The sequence below is a fragment of the Delphinus delphis genome, chromosome 4, assembly GCF_949987515.2.
Source record: "Delphinus delphis chromosome 4, mDelDel1.2, whole genome shotgun sequence".
Classification (NCBI taxonomy): Eukaryota; Metazoa; Chordata; class Mammalia; order Artiodactyla; family Delphinidae; genus Delphinus; species Delphinus delphis.
Genome location: NC_082686.1, coordinates 124,918,711 through 124,938,371, shown reverse-complemented (window position 1 = coordinate 124,938,371; position 19,661 = coordinate 124,918,711). Strand labels below are relative to the sequence as shown.

The window sequence follows — 19,661 nt, the reverse complement described above, 5'->3', positions numbered from 1 at the left end:
TCTCCATGTTATACACGTGGTATATTTTACATGCACACACTTGTGCACATATACACACAAGAACTCTCAATGTTATCCTTAAAAGGATACCTCATAATGCTCAAATCTGTGCACAGAGAGGGCTGTCAATTCAATAAGCAACTGTTACGTGTAAGGCACTATACTGTGGTCAGCGTGCGACCCTAAGAGGCTTTATCCAAACACGGAGATGAGTCATCTACATAAAAATAAGAAACAGTAGCACAAGCAAGGCAACAAGTCGGGGCCAGCAGGGCAGTGCTGACATGTCAGGGCAGTGCTATGGACATGTCGAAGCAATTACTGCAGGTGGAGGTTTTCAGGAGAGGCTTCAGACGAGGCTGAGGAAGATGAGCAGGATTAAGAGACGTGCCTTCAGCAAATGTTCTAATGGTGATGGGGGGACCCATCCCAGAGACCTGATACCTGCGCGCTGGTGGGGCGGGGGCGTGGGCGGGGACAACAGGCACTGCCTCATCCTAGTGGTACACGGAAGCCTAAAACCAGAATAGAGCACATGTGAAAGAGGAGGTGCCCCTTCCACCTCCTCAGACACCCACTCCTCCTGCTCTGACTTCCCTGCCTGGAGCAACAACACTTGTTTGCGTCTCCTTTATTAACTGACCAGTAAGTCTCAAGCCATGACCTGCCGAGCCTAATTTAAACATCACACACACAGTCATTACATGAGAGCCATGAGAGGTAGCAACACTAAGATAAAAGATGAATATAGTGGGCTTCCCTGGTGGCGCAGTGGTTGAGAGTCCGCCTGCCGATGCAGTGGACACGGGTTCGTGCCCCGGTCTGCGAAGATCCCAGGTGCCGCGGAGCGGCTGGGCCCGTGAGCCATGGCCGCTGGGCCTGCGCGTCCGGGGCCTGTGCTCCGCAACGGGAGAGGCCACAACGGTGAGAGGCCCGCGTAAAAGATGAATACAGCATGAACTTGATTCCTTTCCAGCCCACTCTCCCGAGAGTTCACATCTGCTGAAGCAGTGGTCATCGGAATAGCTAACACTCACATGTGCCAGGCACTGGTTAACGTCTGCCTGGTTCACCTCAGTTAATCTCCAGAAACAACTGTGCGAGGACACCAAGGCAGGAAGAAGTTAACTTGTCTAGGATCATGTGGCTGGTGAGTGACAAGGCTGGGATTCCACCCAAGCCGTCTGGCTCCAGAGCCAAGGTTCTCATCCACAGCTAGGCTGTACTTGTAAGACACTCCCAGAATCATACGGACATCGCCTGAGAGCGTCATTTGTTCCTCCACGGATTAACTCCCTGCCTACAGACGGTCAATATCAAAGTTGGAAATGAGCCCTGGAAACACCCCCAGTATAGTCAAGGACAGAGCAGCAGAAAGTAATTAATAGGAAAGAAAGCTACAAAGCAAGCAACTTAGCACTGTCTGAAGACGGTTCTCAGAGGGATACAGTTTGCACAAAGTTTAGGGGGAAAGGGGGGAAACAAGAGCAAGAAACAGACGGTGGTGCTTCTTAGGACCCACAATTGGACTGTGCTGGGCAGCGTCTAAGGGCCTTCCCAGAGTGAACGCAGAGGAAGGGCACAACGGTCCAATCCACAGAAGAATGCCACTGCAAAGCGGCCAACACGCCTGCACCGCAAGATGGCCCAGTCTCTGCGGGAGGCGGAAGCGCACACCTCAGCCTCTGGCTCTGTCTGTGCCCCGAGGTGGCTCAGGGGCCTCTGCCACCTCCCTGGGTACTGGCCTTGTGCCGGGCGGATTCCTCCCCACGTGGCCCATGGCCTTCTCCTCGCATGTCAACAGGAACACCACTGCGGACAGTCCACACCCTGCACTTCACTGTGGCTCAGGCCTGGGTTCTACTTTCATGAATCCATGATGCCTAAGTGCTTCTCTAATGCTAAATCACTGTCACCTTCTGTGGCCAGGGGAAGGACCCCCTTTCTCAAAATTACCTTCTTTACCTATTCCACCCTAACAACGTGAAAAATTCTATCCACTGGACAGTCCTTTCATCAACCGAGCAGTCTTGAAGTTTTTTTTTTTTTAACATCTTTATCGGAGTATAATCGCTTTACAATGGTGTGTTAGTTTCTGCTTTATAACAAAGTGAATCAGTTATACATATACATATGTCCCCATATCTCTTCCCTCTTGCGTCTCCCTCCCTCCCACCCTTCCTATCCCACCCCTCTAGGTGGTCACAAAGCACCGAGCTGATCTCCCTGTGCTATGCGGCTGCTTCCCACTAGCTATCTATTTTACATTTGGTAGTGTATATATGTCCATGCCGCTCTCTCACTTTGTCACAGCTTACCCTTCCCCCTCCCCATGTCCTCAAGTCCATTCTCTAGTAGGTCTGTGTCTTTATTCCCATCTTGCCCCTAGGTTCTTCATGACCTTTTTTCTTTTTTCTTAGATTCCATATATATGTGTTAGCATAAGTCTGTTAGAGGTAGGAACTGAGATCTCAAAGAGTTCTAAATGTGGGTAGAACTGCCCTTTCTGCTCAAGGGCGAGGAATTCCTTGGGTGCCAGTAAGATGGGGGGAGGGTGGGAAGGGTTAAGAGGTGAGCAGAGGCAGGCTGCACGGTGTGAAGCACCTTCCCAACAGCTCCCCAAATCTCAGCAACAAAACAAATTGCAAAATGCACAGGGTGAGAGGTTTCTTGAGAAAATGACTGGGGCCAGGGTACTGAGGGGCAGACCAGGAAGAGCCTGAGGATTCAGGAGGCTGACGGCAGAGAGATGCACGAGGGAGTCAGGAAGATGCTGGGGCTTACAGGCTTCATATGTCACGGGTTCAGGCCACCGTCAGCCCTGTTTCTGCACAGTAAGGAACAGGAACCTGTTTTTTAGGTCCTGAGGGCGTTACCTGAACCTAAGTTGCCATCTACCTGACAGATCTACGGGAATGAACAGGGGTGGGAGAAAAACAAGTTTCAGAGCAAGGACGCTTTATGAGAAGAGCAGACCTGGTGAGTCACTGCATGTGAAGGTTCTGGTCAGCCCAAGGGCCCTTTGAGGGGGGGAAGAAAGGCAGCTGCTGAGTGGGAACCATGGAGCTCAGCCAGAAAGGTAGGAGGAAGGTAAGACAGAAGAGAGATGCAGCACTGCTGGTGCGACCCCTCCCTGGGAAACACGGCAGCCGTGCCAAACATCCTCTGCCCATTTCAGTGACTCACGTTCTCTGACCCGCGGCCACTCACTCTCGTACCTTCTAGACAGTTGTGCAAAAGGCAGTCACCCAGTAGGGTGCTCCTGGTAACCACCTAAGACTGCCCTGGGCTCCATACAAGGGGCAGCCCTATTAGGCCTAACACTGGCCGCCACAGGTGAAGGTTTATGAGTTAAACAGTTTATCTAACTACGCTCTCACCATACAAACAGAATGGTGTTTATTTACACAACCAAGGAGCCTGAACGTCCTTCTCCACTAGCTTTCGTAATAAAACAATTTGTTTGCCAAAAAGAGGAGCAAAAGGTCTTAGTTTTTGCATCTAGAGTTTCCATTAACCTAGATATGGATTTCATGTAATTATTTTTGTCACAATCATGTTCCCTGAGGGATGTTTTTCAAAATCATTTTCTATCATTGCAATCAATTTATTCTTTAGTCATTTATGAAAAATACAAAATAACCAGGTCAAAATGAAATAAGTAAGAGCACAGGTCATAAGTAAAAGAGAAAATTACTTCTTGCTTAAAAGAATAATTTAGCCTAAAATGCAAACCGGGGTGGGGCTGTTTCTTAGAGAAGGGTAACCCAGGATATGACTCTGGTGGTATCTCTCTCTCTCACCAAAGGTACGACAGTCAGAACTTATGTCACCTTTTTAGTCAAAAGCAGAGCGGCCGATGAACTAGAAGGGGAAATGCTGATGTCAGAAGATTAAGTGCGACTGACCTCAACTCTCAGCAAGGATAACTAGAAGATTCACTGACTCACTGCCTGATTTATCCACCAAATTGTACCAGCCAGGAAAAAAAAACGTCGGGTACATATCACAATTGTCTCTAAATTACTAAGAGCCATTCATTCTGACCCACTAATGGGGATTTGTCTCAGCTTGCATACGTCTCTTAAAATAAGTGTTCTAATTTTAACTTGATAGAATCTCAAAAGTGACGTCCAGATCACAAGACATAGTTTGAACCCAAGCCAGCAATAATAGTGCTTATGTTAGCCGTTAAAATAATCCCTGTGACCTGGTGTTACCAAAAGATCAGATAGAATTTTCATGACTAGTTTAGCAGTTGAGAAATGGGGCCGGTAACGTGTGGATGAGACTACAGAACTGGTCAGAGCAGAAAAGGAACTAATCCACGACAGTGCACACAGGAGCAATTTTAGTTCTCAGGAAGCTCTCTGTGTGCAATGTTCAATCAGGTACCAAGGAAGAGAGACGCAGCACTGCGGGTGCGACCCCTCCCTGGGAGACACGGCAGCCGTGCCAAACACCCTCTGCCCATTTCAGTGACTCACGTTCTCTGACCCGCGGCCACTCGCTCTCGTACCTTCGCAGGCTCCCTCTTATGCATGAACCTTTCCCCACAGCCAATCAGCCACCTCTCCTCTCTCACCAAAAAATTCCTCCTCTTACCCACTCACAGTCTAAACCAAGAGTCATAAACCCAAGTGCCCAAGGGGTGGGCCGGTCATGCAGAGAGTGGACCTGGTGAGGGGGGTCCATGGGGCAAGTGCTTTTCCTATCAGCAGAAGACAGCTGCTACCTAGCAGCAAACCACGGTGGCCTCCAGGGACCCACCCGGTTTCTCCTTGCCTTTCAAGCTAAATAACCCTCCCAACTGTGTCCTGGAAATCACAGAAACAACAGTACTCAAACCCAGACTTTAATAACCTCAACTTGGACCTAGTCAACTATGCCAACCTACCAGGTTGGCCTCTAGTCACAAAGTAGCAGGGAAAGCCTCATGATGCCAGGCCACTAGGAAGACTTTCCTAGGGGGAGTGTGTCATTCTTAGTCTCTCCGGGCTGACGGCTCGCTCATTCATTCATTCAATCATTCAGCCAAAAAAATACAGCCACTTACCTGCATCTGTGCCCACACAACCACCCTAGCTCTTAACTGAAGCCAACCTCTCCACTTGTGCACTAGGACGCATCCCCTTTCACCTAGTCGAGGACGTCACTCAGCAAGTTTCCCTCCAGATTTCTGCATTATTCGTGCTCTCTCCCTCCCTCCTTGATCATTCCCATCAATACAACAACATGCTGTAACTTCTCCCATCTTTAAAAAACCACCCCCATCCCACCCCCTCTCTCTTGATCCTACCCCCCCATCCAGCTACCAACCCACTTCCCTTCTCCCTTTTCTTTTTCTTTTTTTTTTTTTTTTTTGCAGTACACGGGCCTCTCACTGTTGTGGCCTCTCCCGTTGCGGAGCACAGGCTCCAGACGCGCAGGCTCAGCGGCCATGGCTCACAGGCCTAGCCGCTCCGCGGCATGTGGGATCCTCCCAGACTGGGGCACAAACCCGTGTCCCCTGCATCGGCAGGCGGACTCTCAACCACTGCGCCACCAGGGAAGCCCCCTTCTCCCTTTTAAAGAATATGCTTCAGAAGAGTTCTGATTCTCCATTCTCTTGGACCTGCTGCAATCAGGCTTTGTCCTCCATCACTCCACCAGGAATGCCCCTGCCCAAGTCACCGGTGACCTCCACATTCTAGGTCCAGGGCCACCTTTCAGCTGTCCTCTTACCTGACCTATCACAGCATCTGACACAGAGGGATCGCTTCCCCTTCCTGAAACGTTTTCTTGCTTGGCTTGTGCAACACCTCACTTTGCTGGGTTTCCTCCTGCCTTGCTGTTCTCGGGCTCTTGTTCCTGGTTGCTCCACATTCTCCTGTCCCAGGGCTCAGTCTCCAGGACTCTTTTCTATCATAACCACTCTCTTGGTTATATCATCTTGTCTCCCGGCTATAAATATCACTTATATGCTGACACTTCCATAGCTATGTCTCACCCAGTCTCTCTCCTGAACTCCCAACTCCTGTAGCTACTTACCTCTTCCACATTTTCACCAGGATGTTTAATACGCACCTCAAACTTAATACACCTGATACATCTCTGGTCAGTCCCTGCCCCTGCGAACCTGCTTTGCTCACAATCTTCCCCATCTCAGGAAACGGCGGCTCCTTTATTCCACCTGCTTAGGTCCCATACTTGTAACAATCATCTTTGACATTCTTCTCCCACATCCCACCAAAGGTCTGATTTTTCAAAAGAGCTTGGAAATCTGCATTTCATGTGAAATTGCCTCATTTTTAAGCATTAACAACTGAGAAAAGAAAAAAAGAAAATTATATGCAAGGAAAACAAAATATATCTGTGGGACAAATAGAGCCTGCGGCCCACCAGCTTGAGACCTCTGAGGAGGGTGCGTCTTCCACTCCATTCCCACCCTTTTCCCCTCCCACGAGCTCCCTCTCCTGCTGAGACGGCATTTCTCGAGCCGACTCCTGCCCATGAGATGTCACTCCTCGTGCCCTCTGTGCCTATTGTCAGACCAGCCTCTGAAGGCTGGGATGGCTCTGACGTGGAAGCTTTCCCCTTCGTGATGAAGACCCAGGTTGGGCGGCAGAATAGGCAGCATCAGTAAGATGTGAGGACAGATGATCTGATACATGCTTAGAGGTGAAGTCAGAATGAACCGATGGCCATGCTGAGAAATGGGGCACCTGGGGCCTGACAAGCATCACGAACACCCAGGAAGGAGAAAGAAGACATCCGTGAAACCACAGACTTGATTCTTCAACACTCAAACCACGATGGGACGCAATCAACCTGCATTTGCCAGGTTGATGAGACTACAACGTCCTCATTCATCTTTGTGGTCCTCAGTGAGCAGAATGTGAGGCATCCTCTACATGCTTCAGGTGGAAGGAACAGTGACTGGACCAACAAATGGCTGAAAAACTAAAAGCTACACAGACTACAACTCCTCAGGGCTTTAGGTGAAGACGTAGGAGTGTGAAAAGATACGAACACAGAAAATGTATGGCTTCAATGACAATAGTCCCAAAGAGAGATTAAGCTAAGGGTGTCTCAGGGACCAAGGAAAAACAATCAAATCAGAAATACACAAGAACAGCAGAAATGAGGACATGAAAGGTTCCATTTTGCTCTTGGAAAATATTGATTTTAAAGAGGTTTGATAAGGTCTAGTGAATAAGCCACCTTCCTGGGAAAGAAATAATAGATATGAATATCCTCAGAAATGTTTAAAGCAGTAAACAAATGGAAAAAATATAGTTTGGGTTTCTAGATCTAGTTTCTGAGATTCTACCAAGCCAGGTCTCAGATCATATTTAAACTCAAGTAAAAGAGTAAGTTAAGGGGCTTCCCTGGTGGCGCAGTGGTTGAGAGTCCGCCTGCCGATGCAAGGGACGCGGGTTCGTGCCCCGGTCCGGGAAGATCCCACATGCCGCGGAGCGGCTGGGCCCGTGAGCCATGGCCGCTGAGCCTGCGCGTCCAGAGCGTGTGCTCCGCAACGGGAAAGGCCACAACAGTGAGAGGCCCGCGTACCACAAAAAAAATAAATAAGTAAAAAAAATTAAAAAGTAAGTTAAAATATTTATTTGGAAATTATTTGGTAAATCAAGCTTTGCAGTCAATCAATTTGGCCAATTAATTTGTATGGCTGTTTGAGGAGATACCAGAGAATTCTTTACCTTTGCTTTAGGCCCATTTATGTAGCATGATATGACATAAACAGTTTTTAGTCAGTGGATTTAACAGAAAGTAAAAACGGAACTAAATGGCTGATTTTAGAAAGACTAATGAGATTCTGCCTAACATCATGCACAAGCCAAATTCTATGCTACATGGATAAAACAGGCCCTCCAGATGGAGAAAACATAAAGAAATGAATATTAACTAAGAAGCTGCTATTTCCCAAACATTATGCTAGGCGCTTTCCAAAATATGACTTCATTAAGAAATGCAGTTATGAGCTTGTTTCTCAATGCATATATTACAAATTAACTGAAAAGTTACTTAGCCAAGCATTTTAGTTCTCAAATTAGGCTGTGTTAAACAGGATCTTCTATTACAGAAAATATTACTAATTTTGTTTTTCAGAAGCTATGTTTGAGTATCCACTCAAAGTGCTAAAACTAATAAGTGTGTTTTCCTTTGTGTTTTGTTCTGTCCAAGTGGTACGTAGAGAAAGGCTTTAGATATGCTACATCCGCAGCTCTAAATTTGATTCATGTCAGGCCATCCTTTACCAGAAACTTCAGGTAACAGCAAGAGGCTACGCCGGTCTAAGATATCCAAGGAGCTAAGATTCTGGGGCATCTAAATACTGTCCTGGTGATCTCATGGCACATGGCTGCTAAAAGCTGGTGGGGCAAATTCTCGACTCCTTCCGCGAAGCCTCTAAACCACTCCTTGGTCTCATTCTACCTGCCACCACCTGTGCTATCCTGGGGAAGGCCAGCACACCACAGAGCCGCTCGGTCCTGGAGGCCACCAAGGTTACCCTGAGCATCACAGTGGGACTGTGAATTCACGCTGAGGTCCCAGCAGTGCACAGGCCTCTTGGTTAGGTAGCCATGGCAGCCCAAATGTCCATGACCGTCTACTTCAGCTTAAAATTTTCGGTTAACTTGAATTTTATGTTAACTTGAAACAAAAAAGAAACGTAACTGTCTGCCTTTTCAGCCCTTCCCAATTGTATGAGAAATGTAAAGAAAAGTGTCTCTGGAGACAGATATCTGCAAGAAAAACAAAAGGATTCTTTGGCAAAGGGAAGGGAAAATGAGTTCTGTGATCTCGTTTCCGCATTCCTAAACAGGCAGCAGTGGGGTGAGGCCAAGGCATCGCTTTGAGAAGCTTCATCCCCAAACTGTAAGAGCTGACACCCCCCAGGGCGAGCTGCACAGAGGCAGCGTTAACTCCCGTCAGGCCACACACCAGCAGACGTGTAGCTAACGCTGGAGCTGCTCCTAACCTCCCAGTGCGTCATCCACGCCACGGTTATATGGCAGTACACCAAGCAGATTTCCAAAATTCGCCCTCACTTCCTGAGCCAGGAAGAAGAAACCGTCCTAACCATTTTGCTGGGAAATTCACTTAGAGGATACAGAAACAACTGGGTTCCTGAGAGAGGGGGCCGAGGTTCCAGCAAATAAGTCTATCTTGCCCCCAAATAACTTAACTCTGCTCCACCTGCTTCTTGTTCTTTGTCAAAAGAAAATAAATGCAAGCAGGGTCTGTGCAAACCAGGCTATCACTAAAGGGACAGTATGTTCCACTTTGGTAGTAAGGTGAACGTCAGAGGGAGTCCCAATGAACCATAGGGGAAATGGGGCCACGTTACATGAAAAACACGAATCTTTAAACTCTATGTCCACGCCGTTTGGGAGCTGAGCCCAACAGGGAGGGTGTCGGATTCACGTCTCCCCAGCATAGTTGTCTCAGCACACAGGCTCACCAGGCATACTTGAGTGGAATGAGGGGTAGAAACGCTCACACCACTAATGAGTCTATCTCCTCTGCACGCTCACCATTTTGCGGACTCAGCTGAATCTAGTCAATTAAATTAAGCGACTGCCCTCTTATAGACTAATTCAGTTCTAGAAGGTCAAGCTACCACGGTCTGCAGGCAGGCTGTTCAAACTGGCAGGGTTAGTTATGAGGCAATAAGGATCATAAAGAATTTCAGGCCCAGAGAGACCCTTATACTTGGTGAAGTAAATCAGACAGAGAAAAACAAATACTCTGTGTTATCACTCATACGTGGACTCTAAAAAAATAATACAAATGAATCTATATCCAAAAGAGAAAGAGACCCACAGACACAGAAAACAAACTCATGGCTACCACAGGGGAAAGGGGAGGTGGAGGGACAAATAGCAATTTAGGATTAACAAACTACTACACATCAAAAAGATTAGCAACAAGGATATACTGTACAGCACAGGGGATCATACTCACTATCTTGTAATAACCTACATTGGAATACAATCTGCAAAAAAAGTAACTGAATCACTCTGCTGTACATCTGAAACTGAAAAAAAAAAGAAAAAAAAGAGTCAGGCCACACTTCCAAGCAAGACAGGCTTGTACTCTAGAAGGCCGAGGACCAGAGGAGAAAATAATGCTTCTCCTATATTCCATCCCATGATAGTGAATCCCGTTCTGTTTGCTTTACACAGACCACAGCTGGTATGTTTGAGAGTCTGCCTGTTTTGTGTTGGAAAGGGAAGAGAATCAAGAGCCTGTAACATGTCAGAGACATATGCCAAGACAACAGGGAGGGAGGAAAGAACACAAGATACTTGTCCTCTTTATCCGGGGGACGTTGACAGACTCTACCCACAAAAGAACTGAAAAAGAAACATTTCTGCCACAGAAAGCCAGGCATGCTCGTTAATGGGGGGGCAAGGCTTCTAGAGGGGACTTTGGATAATGAAATAGGAGGAGTGAGAGGCCCTTTGCTTTCTGCTCACTCAGCCGTGTGCCCATGCGGGATGGAGATCAGAGAGCCCAGCCCCACTCAGCGAAGAGCGTCGCTGCTCACGGCTGTGTCTCAGGATCCATCTGACAGCTTGGCCTCCGCTCACGAAACCTGAATCATCTTCTTGGTTCCACACAAATGAGTCAAAGGCTAAAGGACAGGGCCCAGGCCCTCACCGTGAGACAAGCGCTGTTACTAGGCTCTATCAGTTGCTGAATTAGAAATGCACCAGGAACAGTGCAAAATAAGCATGCTGCCCAAAACATACGTCCACCGAGCATTTTGTGTGTATGAACTCACTCCACCCTGACAGCCCAACGAGGAAGGGACTATTGCCCGCCTCATTCTGCACGCCAGCAGACCTGAGGCCCAGAGCCTAAGCCACACGGTAGGGAAACGGCAGGGTGAGGACGTGTGTCCTGCCTCTCTGGCTGAGGGCTCACTCGTATTGCTAGACCACCTTCCGAACAGAGAGGACCCGTCACTTGCTACCTACTAAGGGTAGGCCAGGCTCTCTTTTTACCTCTTCACATGAATGCCTCACAATCACCTCTGGAGGACACTGAGGCAGAGGGTTGAGCAGCAAAGCCCAAGGTCCACTACACTGCAAGTTCAGTAACTAGTGAGCATCCAGGAAGTGGCTTCTCCAGGATGTCAAGTGAGGCAGTCCAGCTCCACAGGCCCTGCTACTGACCTTGACACCACACTGCTGCTAGCATCTTGTGTCATCTGCACCACAACCACGGAGGGAGCTGTTCACACCCTCCTCTGACAGAGCTGAGGCTCAGCAGGTGGTATGAGGCAGAGGCTGAGTTTGTCAGCAGTCAGTGTTCTTTTTTTTTTTTTGCGGTACCCGGGCCTCTCACTGTTGTGGCCTCTCCCGTTGCGGAGCACAGGCTCCGGACGCGCAGGCTCAGCGGCCATGGCTCACGGGCCCAGCCGCTCCGCGGCATGTGGGATCCTCCCGGACCGGGGCACGAACCCGCGTCCCCCGCATCGGCAGGCGGACTCTCAACCACTGCGCCACCAGGGAAGCCCCCAGTCAGTGTTCTTGATCACGACACACAGATGATTCATCAGAGGGCCAGGCCCCCCAGGAACCGAGTGGAACCTTTTCCCACGGGCAGCTAAGTGCCCTCTGGGTTACTCCAAACATAAAGTGATGAATAACATCAAGGCCTCCTCCCATTACAGCCAAGTTTCTTACAAGAAAAAAAGACTTCCCCCAAAGCCTTCACCTGTTATTGCCCAAAGAATGACAAGGCACCCCAAAAATCTTAAACCCCACCCTCCTGCCCTCACCAGCCCCCAAGACAGTTAAACCCTTTGCACTTACGCTTTAAATGCAGGGAGGTAGGAGTATATAGAAACGCTGCTTAGGTTATAAATAAATGGCAGGTGTTTTCTGATATCTGCTGTTGCCCAGCTGCCAAAAAACGTGTTCAGTAAACCCTGGTCCCCACCTGGAAGAAAAAAATGCATTACAGTCACATACTCCAAGGACGGGTCAGCAATTTTATAGGAATACATAACTGGACCTCTACAAACAGGTACTAATTCCTTTTTTTTTTTTTTTTTTTTGGCCACACCGCACAGCTTGTGGGATTTTAGTTCCCTGACCAGGGACTGAACTGGGCCCTCAGCAGTGAGAACACGGACTCCTAACCACTGGACTGCCAGAGAATTCCCACTAATTCTATTTTTAAAATAATAAATTCCGTGTTAGACCTCCTAAGGATATTTTAGCGGGTGGCCACTTCCCTAAGTTAATTCATTAACTGAACAAATATTGGTTGAGCAGCTACTATGTGCCAGACACTGCACCAGGCGCCGGACAGTCAACCGTGAACAGCGCCACGGTCATCATGTCTATGACGGTGTGGGTGGAGTGGGGGTGGGAGGCACTGCTATCAGCGAATCAAGAGTCAACACCACCATCGCACGCGGGGATGAGGGCAGTGAAGGAGAGTACCGGCTGCTACGAGGCACGTGCGAGTGGCCTGAGGCCAGGTCTAATGGGCCGGGAAGGCTTCCACAAGGAAGCTGTATTTCGGCCGAGATCTGAGGGGGACACAGGAGGGCTTGACAAATGCAGGTGGAGAGAAGGAGGGCTGACGGTGCTCCAGGCAGAACACACAGCACCACAGACCTGAGGTGGGCAGGACATGCAGCTACAGAAGGAAGACCTGGAAGGCGGCCTGGGTGAGTGGACTGCAGAGCAGGGCGGGGGTCACCTGGCACCAGGCGAGTCTCTGAGAGGCAGGGACTGATTAGGCCACACTGGGCTCGGATTTTAGACTTCATCCCCAGTTAAAGATTTTAGACTTTATGTTAAGAGCAATGGGACAGAAAAAGAAGTCAAAAGCAAAAGAGGGCCAACTGGGATAACTCAGTTTGGGATAAACTCTGGAACTGTTTCTGGAGACCCCAGCGTCGATGGAAGGCTGACGGACGGCAGGCCACGTCACCCCGGCACACCCTCCTGCTGCCGACCACGCCTCCGGGCAGGTGGAGGTCAGTCCTCACGGGGCCAGGGTCAGGGTCGGCCACTAGCACACTGCACAGTGCTTGCTCAGACCTGGGGGAAAGTGAGGGCCACGGCCATGCATTCAAAAGAATTAAAAGCAATAAAAACCAAAACAGCTAAGTATCTGACCTAAATCATAAATATACAAGTAACCAAACAGTCACTAAGCCATCTGAAAACACATTCCCCCATGTAGCCCACGTGCTTCCCGTCTTAGGCTTACGAGATTTCAGGAAACACGCCCAGAACCAGTCTCCCGTGCAGCGGAACAACAACTCGGGATTGTGGGGGTGTGTATGTGTGTGCACATGTGTGTAGGGGGGCGGGTGACAGGCAAGGAGAACCCTGCTCTTTCAAAGTATGAGGCTGGTATACTGCACAGTTACTTCCCTCCTTGGTCTGCTCTGCCCTGAGACCTAGTTTCCTTTCTAAACGTACAGCAGGTCCAACTGGCTGTCATTATTATTTGGTTTTTCTGGGTTTTGAAAGAGACTTTAAAAATCTGGAGAGGTATTTAGTGTTTGGAACTAAGCAGTAAGATTGGGGCATTAGGTTTAAAGTCCAAATGTACCTTACCTAGCCTCTGTGTAGCCCATCCTTTCCAAATACCCTCGATCAACTCTATGGCTCAAAGGCATTCACTGAACAAATGTCCATGGGGTGACCCTTCTGTATGAGGAGGCTCTGACAGGTCCACATTCCTCAAGGGACAAATAGCTCAACAGAGGATCAAGGTTTCACCCTTGAAAATTCTGAAGGACAATAAGGATGGCATCAGGATATGCTTTACTTGTTTAGCTACACAGAAGATTTTAGCTACACAGACAAATTAACGTATTTTGAGACTTAAAATTTTAAGCCAAAACACGACACCACTCATCAGAGGCTGACTTTGGATCCTATGAAGTCCCCCAGATGTGGGCACAGACACTGATGGCTGAGGTACGGAAGCCTAAAGCCTTACTATAACAATTTCCTTTTATACATAAACATCAAAATAATGGTTGCGGAACTCTTCATAGCAGCTTTATAGGTAATATTGCAAAATTGGAAAGAGCCGAAGTGTCCCTTCACAGGTTTATGAGTGTCACACCTCCGTACAACTGAATATTACTCAGCAATAAGGAGGCACAGATCATTGATACCGCAGCAACTTACACGGATCTCAAGAGAATTATGCTGAGTGAAAAACTCCCTTCCTGCAAGCTTACATACTGTTATGATCCCATCTGTACAACATCCTTCACATGACCATATTATGAAGACAGAGAACAGATCTGTGGTTGCCAGCAGTGAGGGAGGGGGAGAGGGAGAGTAGAGGCCACGGCTACAAAAGGGTAGCAAGAGGGACCCCTGTGACGGAACAGTTCTGTACCTTGATGGTCGTGGTGGTCACACCAATCTACACATGTGAAAAAATTGCATGGAAAACATATACACACACACAGACACCAATGAATACATGTAAAATTGGTGAAGTCTGAATACGATTGGTGGGCTGTATCAATGTGTCAATTCCTGTTGTGGAATTACAGTTATACAAGATGTTACCACTGGGGGAAACTGGGTGAAGGGTATATGGGGTCTCTCTATACTGTTTTTTACAACTGCATTGTAAATCTACGATTCTCTCAAAATAAAAAGTTTCTTTAAAAGTCTGAGGATTAATGTAGCTAAAATGCAAAATACCATCAAGAACTGTTAGTCATTAGATTCTAGATTCCACGGGGACAGAGATTATGGCTCTTTTTGCTTACCACTGTAATTCTAGCAGGTAGCAGAATGCCTTACAAATGGGTAAGTTATTTGTAGAATGAATGCAAGAACCGTGAAGATGTTTGTTAACAGCAGAAAAGTTGAAAACTTTAATATTCCACCACAGAGGAATGGTTAGTACACTGTGATACTCATCACTCCCTGAATATTATTCAGCCATTAAAACCAGTGGTTTTAAAGACCATGAGTCCACTGCATAATATACAGATATACAATGACATATAACATGATTGTAACTAAGAACATAAACATTCCTACTAGAAGAAAATAACAGTAATTGTGTGAGGGGACTGGTGATAACAGATGTTCCCTCCCCCTGACTTTTCCTTAATATTGTTATGTTATTTTTGTAATTCTAAAATATTAATAATACAATTGGGGCAAGAATGAGAATTGTGCCAAGACCGTTTCTTTCCAAACATTTGCACTTATTTATTTTCATTATGAAATATATTATCAAAAGAAAAATGTAAGTGTAGGTTACAAAGCATACTAATAATAACACTACACATCCCCAATAGCCAACTAAAAAACTCAAACATTACCAATACTGGTTAAATTCTCTGTGCGGGCTCCCTAATCCCATCTCAGAGCCCCCCACCCCACAAGTAACTACTTATCATGAATTTTGTTTGTAATTATCTTGATTTCCTTTATCACATGTGTGTATCTCCAGACAATATATGTATTTCCACTTGTTTTTGAACTTTGTAAAACTGGGCATCATATATGTATTTTTTTCTACTACTTGTTTTTTCCTGCCACATTTTAAAGACCTTTTGAAAATGAAGCATTTCCACTTAAAATGACCACCGACCTCATGTAATGCAGTGAAGAAATCTAATTCCATGACGTTGGAATAGTAGTTGTAAAGCAGAACTTCCCAGTCTGACAAGGTGAGCCTGAGAAACAGGAGTCAGAGCTGTTGATCCCTCAGAGCCCCTGGCTGGCCAGCCTGTTCCCTTTGACCCTCAGGTACCCTACAAATACCATCAGTCCCTCGGCCCTGTGCCACGGCAGGGCTGAGTGGCACTGGTAGGACAGGAAACAAGCAAGAAGTGGAAGAGGCAGGGCAGGAGACGTGTGCATCCACGGTACACGTTCCACTGGCAAACCCTTCAACACTCAACAAGGACCCTGCGTCTACAGGGCACAGAACATACAGACCATGAAACTTCCGTGGCCACTGACCTCATCATTATGTGACTACGAAGGGTCACCATTTAGCCAAAAATTGTGGATTAAAAATAGAATTAAACACCACCTAGAAGTCTGTGGCTTCTTAAATAATGTTTAAATTCAGCATTCTAACCATCTTTTTCCAAATACACAAGTCTACATCTCAAAGTCATGCAAAACAACCTTTTCGTTTCACTAAAAACAATCTGTGTGGTGTTATCAATATCCTCTCTTTAAAAGTCCCTGAATTAGAGCACAATTTAAAGCAGAATGCAAATCTAAGCACATCTGTGCTACAACACATACAAGGATGTCATGAAGGCTGCTGCGTTTTCACTACGAAAACCCCAGGACTTTTGCCCAGTACATTCTGGTCAGGCTTCCAGAGGCAGCTTTATTTATTGTGACAGGTTAAGACACTTTTAATCTCAATCAGCTCAGAAGCAACAAGCATGATAGCAGACATGCCAGCAGCTGTGATCCAGCAGGCAAGGGTGTGGCAACACAGGTGAGAGACAGATAGGAAATGGAACAAGAGACACACGGCACCTGTTTTGCAACCAAAAGCTAATATCAGATTCCATATCTTCCTTCCCCCAGGCTGGCCAAGAGCCAGTAATAACCTTACAACCACCCGGTATTTTCCAGGTCTTTTGACCAGAGTCATGAACTTGGTAAACATGGACATATCACAGTATTTATCAGAAACGGTGGCCATTATTTTATGAGACAGAAATGGAGTTGAGTGCTGTTTTTTAAATTTGTGCACTTGTTCAATGCTTATGTAGTCTGTGTGCTTTTCCACAGTTTGTTGGCAGCTGGCTTGCCTACTGTGGATAGCAGGGAGGGTGGGTCAACTTTGGTTTAAACATGAACCCTAGTTTCTCAGCCCCAAGGAAATGGTCCCCTCAAAGCAAAGTTTAGGATCCAGGAGCAGGGGAATCACCTGGGAACCTGCTAGAAATGCAGAATGGTAAGCCCCACCCCAGACCTACAGAATCAGAATCCGCATTTGAATCCCCAGGTGATGTGTTTGCATGTTAAACTCTGAGTAGCACTGGTCTAGAGTCTTTTAGAGAATGACTCCTTTTTTATTTGATTATATCAGAGAATATAACTCTCAGAAATGTCATTTATACAGAAAATGTCTGAGGATATAGAAATTAGGTGTAGGCATGATAGGATGATGAATAAGACAGGTTCCAGCTCTCAAATGGTTCTCAATCTAATCAGGGGGTAGAGGAACATAAACCAAGCAAAAGTAATTTAAAGCAAAATGTGCTTAATACTATAAGAGAGGTATAGACAAGCACCGAAATGAAAATGTGACTCACACCTTAACACTGACTTCCTATAATATGCTTGGCAAGTATCATCACTGCGGCCTCCAGACAGCATGCCAAGTCTACTAAGTTACAGTTCGTGAACGGTCCAGCGCTTGGGGGTATTTCCACGAGGTTTACTAAGGATCATCGGATTAAGCCCAGGTGCCTCATGGGAATCCAGGTACTTGGAGCTCTGGTCTCAGCATCACTGCATCTCACTGGCCTCAATCCATTTAAGCCAAGAACCACCGATTTATTTTACCATTTCATGTTACAGCTTTTGTTTCTCACCTTTAAAAATATAGATTTTAATAATCAAGCTATTAAATAATAATATAGATGCAAGGGAACACTTATTTGTGGTTTAAATTTCACTTTCTCAGTTTAAGGCAGGTCCTCCTAGTCTAGAGTCTCTTAGCACTCTGCATTTTTCAGAATCATGGTGACATAATTAATTGTACGGTCTCATAAAATATGTACAAGCTTTATAGAGGCAGGGATACAATCTGTATTATTTACCAGTCTATTCCTAGCCCTTAAACTTAGTATCTTCACCAGATTAGGAGCTCAAATGATTTTTTTAAATACTACAGGAATGGATTATAGAAATAAAGACAAGAGTAATCATTTCTAAGAATACTTCCAGACCCACAAAACAATATGAGACTATCAACTGTGCTGCTGATTTAAAAAGACAAAGTAACTCAGAGACAGAGAGAACAAACTAATGGTTGCCACTGGGGAGAGGGAAAGGGAGGGCGGCAAGATAGGGGTAGGGGATTAAGAGGTACAAACTACTATGTATTAAATAAATAAGCTACAAGCATACACTGTACAGCACAGGGAATACAGCCAATATTTTATGATAACTGTAAGTGGAGTATAACCTTTAAAAATTGTGAATCACTATGTTGTACACCTGATACATAATACGGTGAATCGACTATATCTCATTAATAAAATAAAATGCATCCAATAGTTTAACAATTAAAAAAAGACAAAATATTTCTAGACATTCCAGTTTAGCAGGGAGGAACAGCAGCTGTAGAGATAGAAGACATAAGCTTCCGTGTCTTCATTTCTAAAATGAGGAATTTATCAGCTGCTGTCTCTACTTATTCAGGGGAATGAATTTTAAGTAATTAATCTGTAATAAATCCAGTGTAATAGAGATTTTCCTGTATCCCGTATCATCCTCTGATACATTTTCGTGACTGCTGCAGTGTGGGGTAATTGCGAGGGAAGGGACAAAACGACACTCACATAACCCAGCCACAGCATCAACTGTCTGGTCCAGACCTGGCTCTGCCACCAGCTCAGGGATACTGGGCAAGTGGCTGTCCTAACTGTATCAACACTGGGTGCCCAGTAGTAGCTATACAGCAGGCCTTCAATAGATATCTGTTGAATTAATATATTAATAAGTAAATGAATGACTACTTCACAGAACTGTTGAGGAATAAATGAAGAAGTAAAACGACCAGCCTAAGAGCCTATAACACTTTAGTCCTTCCCACCATCTCTATTTCTCACAAGGTTCATGATCTTTTCTGGTTACAAGGCTAGAAAGAAACAGATGGCTAAAAAAAAAAAAATACTCAAGGGTACAATGAGATAAAAATAGCTCTTAACATAAAACTTGTGTGTACTCATTTATTTTGCTACTACATGTTATGACTTTTGCTTTTCATCTTTACTTATTCAAGATAATACCCAAACTATCAATTAAATGATAGAAATGCAAGAGAAGAGAGTAATTTTCAAAGCAACTGATAAAATAGTTTAAGGGCCACAAGCAGTCTAGTGTGTGGGCAGCTGGAAAAGCTTACCACGAGCACCTGTCAGAGTGGAACCTATCAAGTCAGGGAACCAGGTGAGACACACCTGAATGTCTGCGCTCATTTGGTTTGAACAAGACAAGTACTATCTGGGAATACCTTTCTCCTTCATTCCTTTTTTGGGCAGATCCAGCTTGAATCCAAACTAATTGCAAAGATTAGGGAAGGTAGCACTGGGGTCAATTTTACACTTTAATAGATAGCACCGCCAAATATTTTCTGTTAAAAATTATTTTAAAACTTTACTGTAGGGCTTCCCTGGTGGTGCAGTGGTTGAGAGTCCGCCTGCCGATGCAGGGGACACGGGTTCGTGCCCCGGTCCGGGAAGATCCCACGTGCCGTGGAGCGGCTGGGCCCATGAGCCACGGCTGCTGAGCCTGCACATCTGGAGCCTGTGCTCCGCAACGGGAGAGGCCACAACAGTGAGAGGCCCGCGTACCGAAAAAAAAAAAAAAAATCACTTTACTGTACTCTCCTGGTTTATTATATTTCCAAGCACAGGAAAAAAATGTTCAGTTTAAGGGTCT

The 19,661-nt window shown here is 46.1% G+C and overlaps 1 protein-coding gene across 3 annotated transcripts in view; it reads right to left on the bottom strand.

Moving 5' to 3' along the window:
- The window catches only part of GYG1 (glycogenin 1), a 38,203-nt gene that overhangs the window by 5,701 nt on the left and 12,841 nt on the right, over positions 1-19,661 (bottom strand). For all 3 annotated transcript variants that reach the window (XM_060010083.1, XM_060010084.1, XM_060010085.1), the window contains exon 5: positions 11,826-11,952. In XM_060010083.1, coding sequence (XP_059866066.1) covers positions 11,826-11,952 — 127 coding nt within the window. The remainder of the gene's footprint in view (positions 1-11,825; positions 11,953-19,661) is intronic.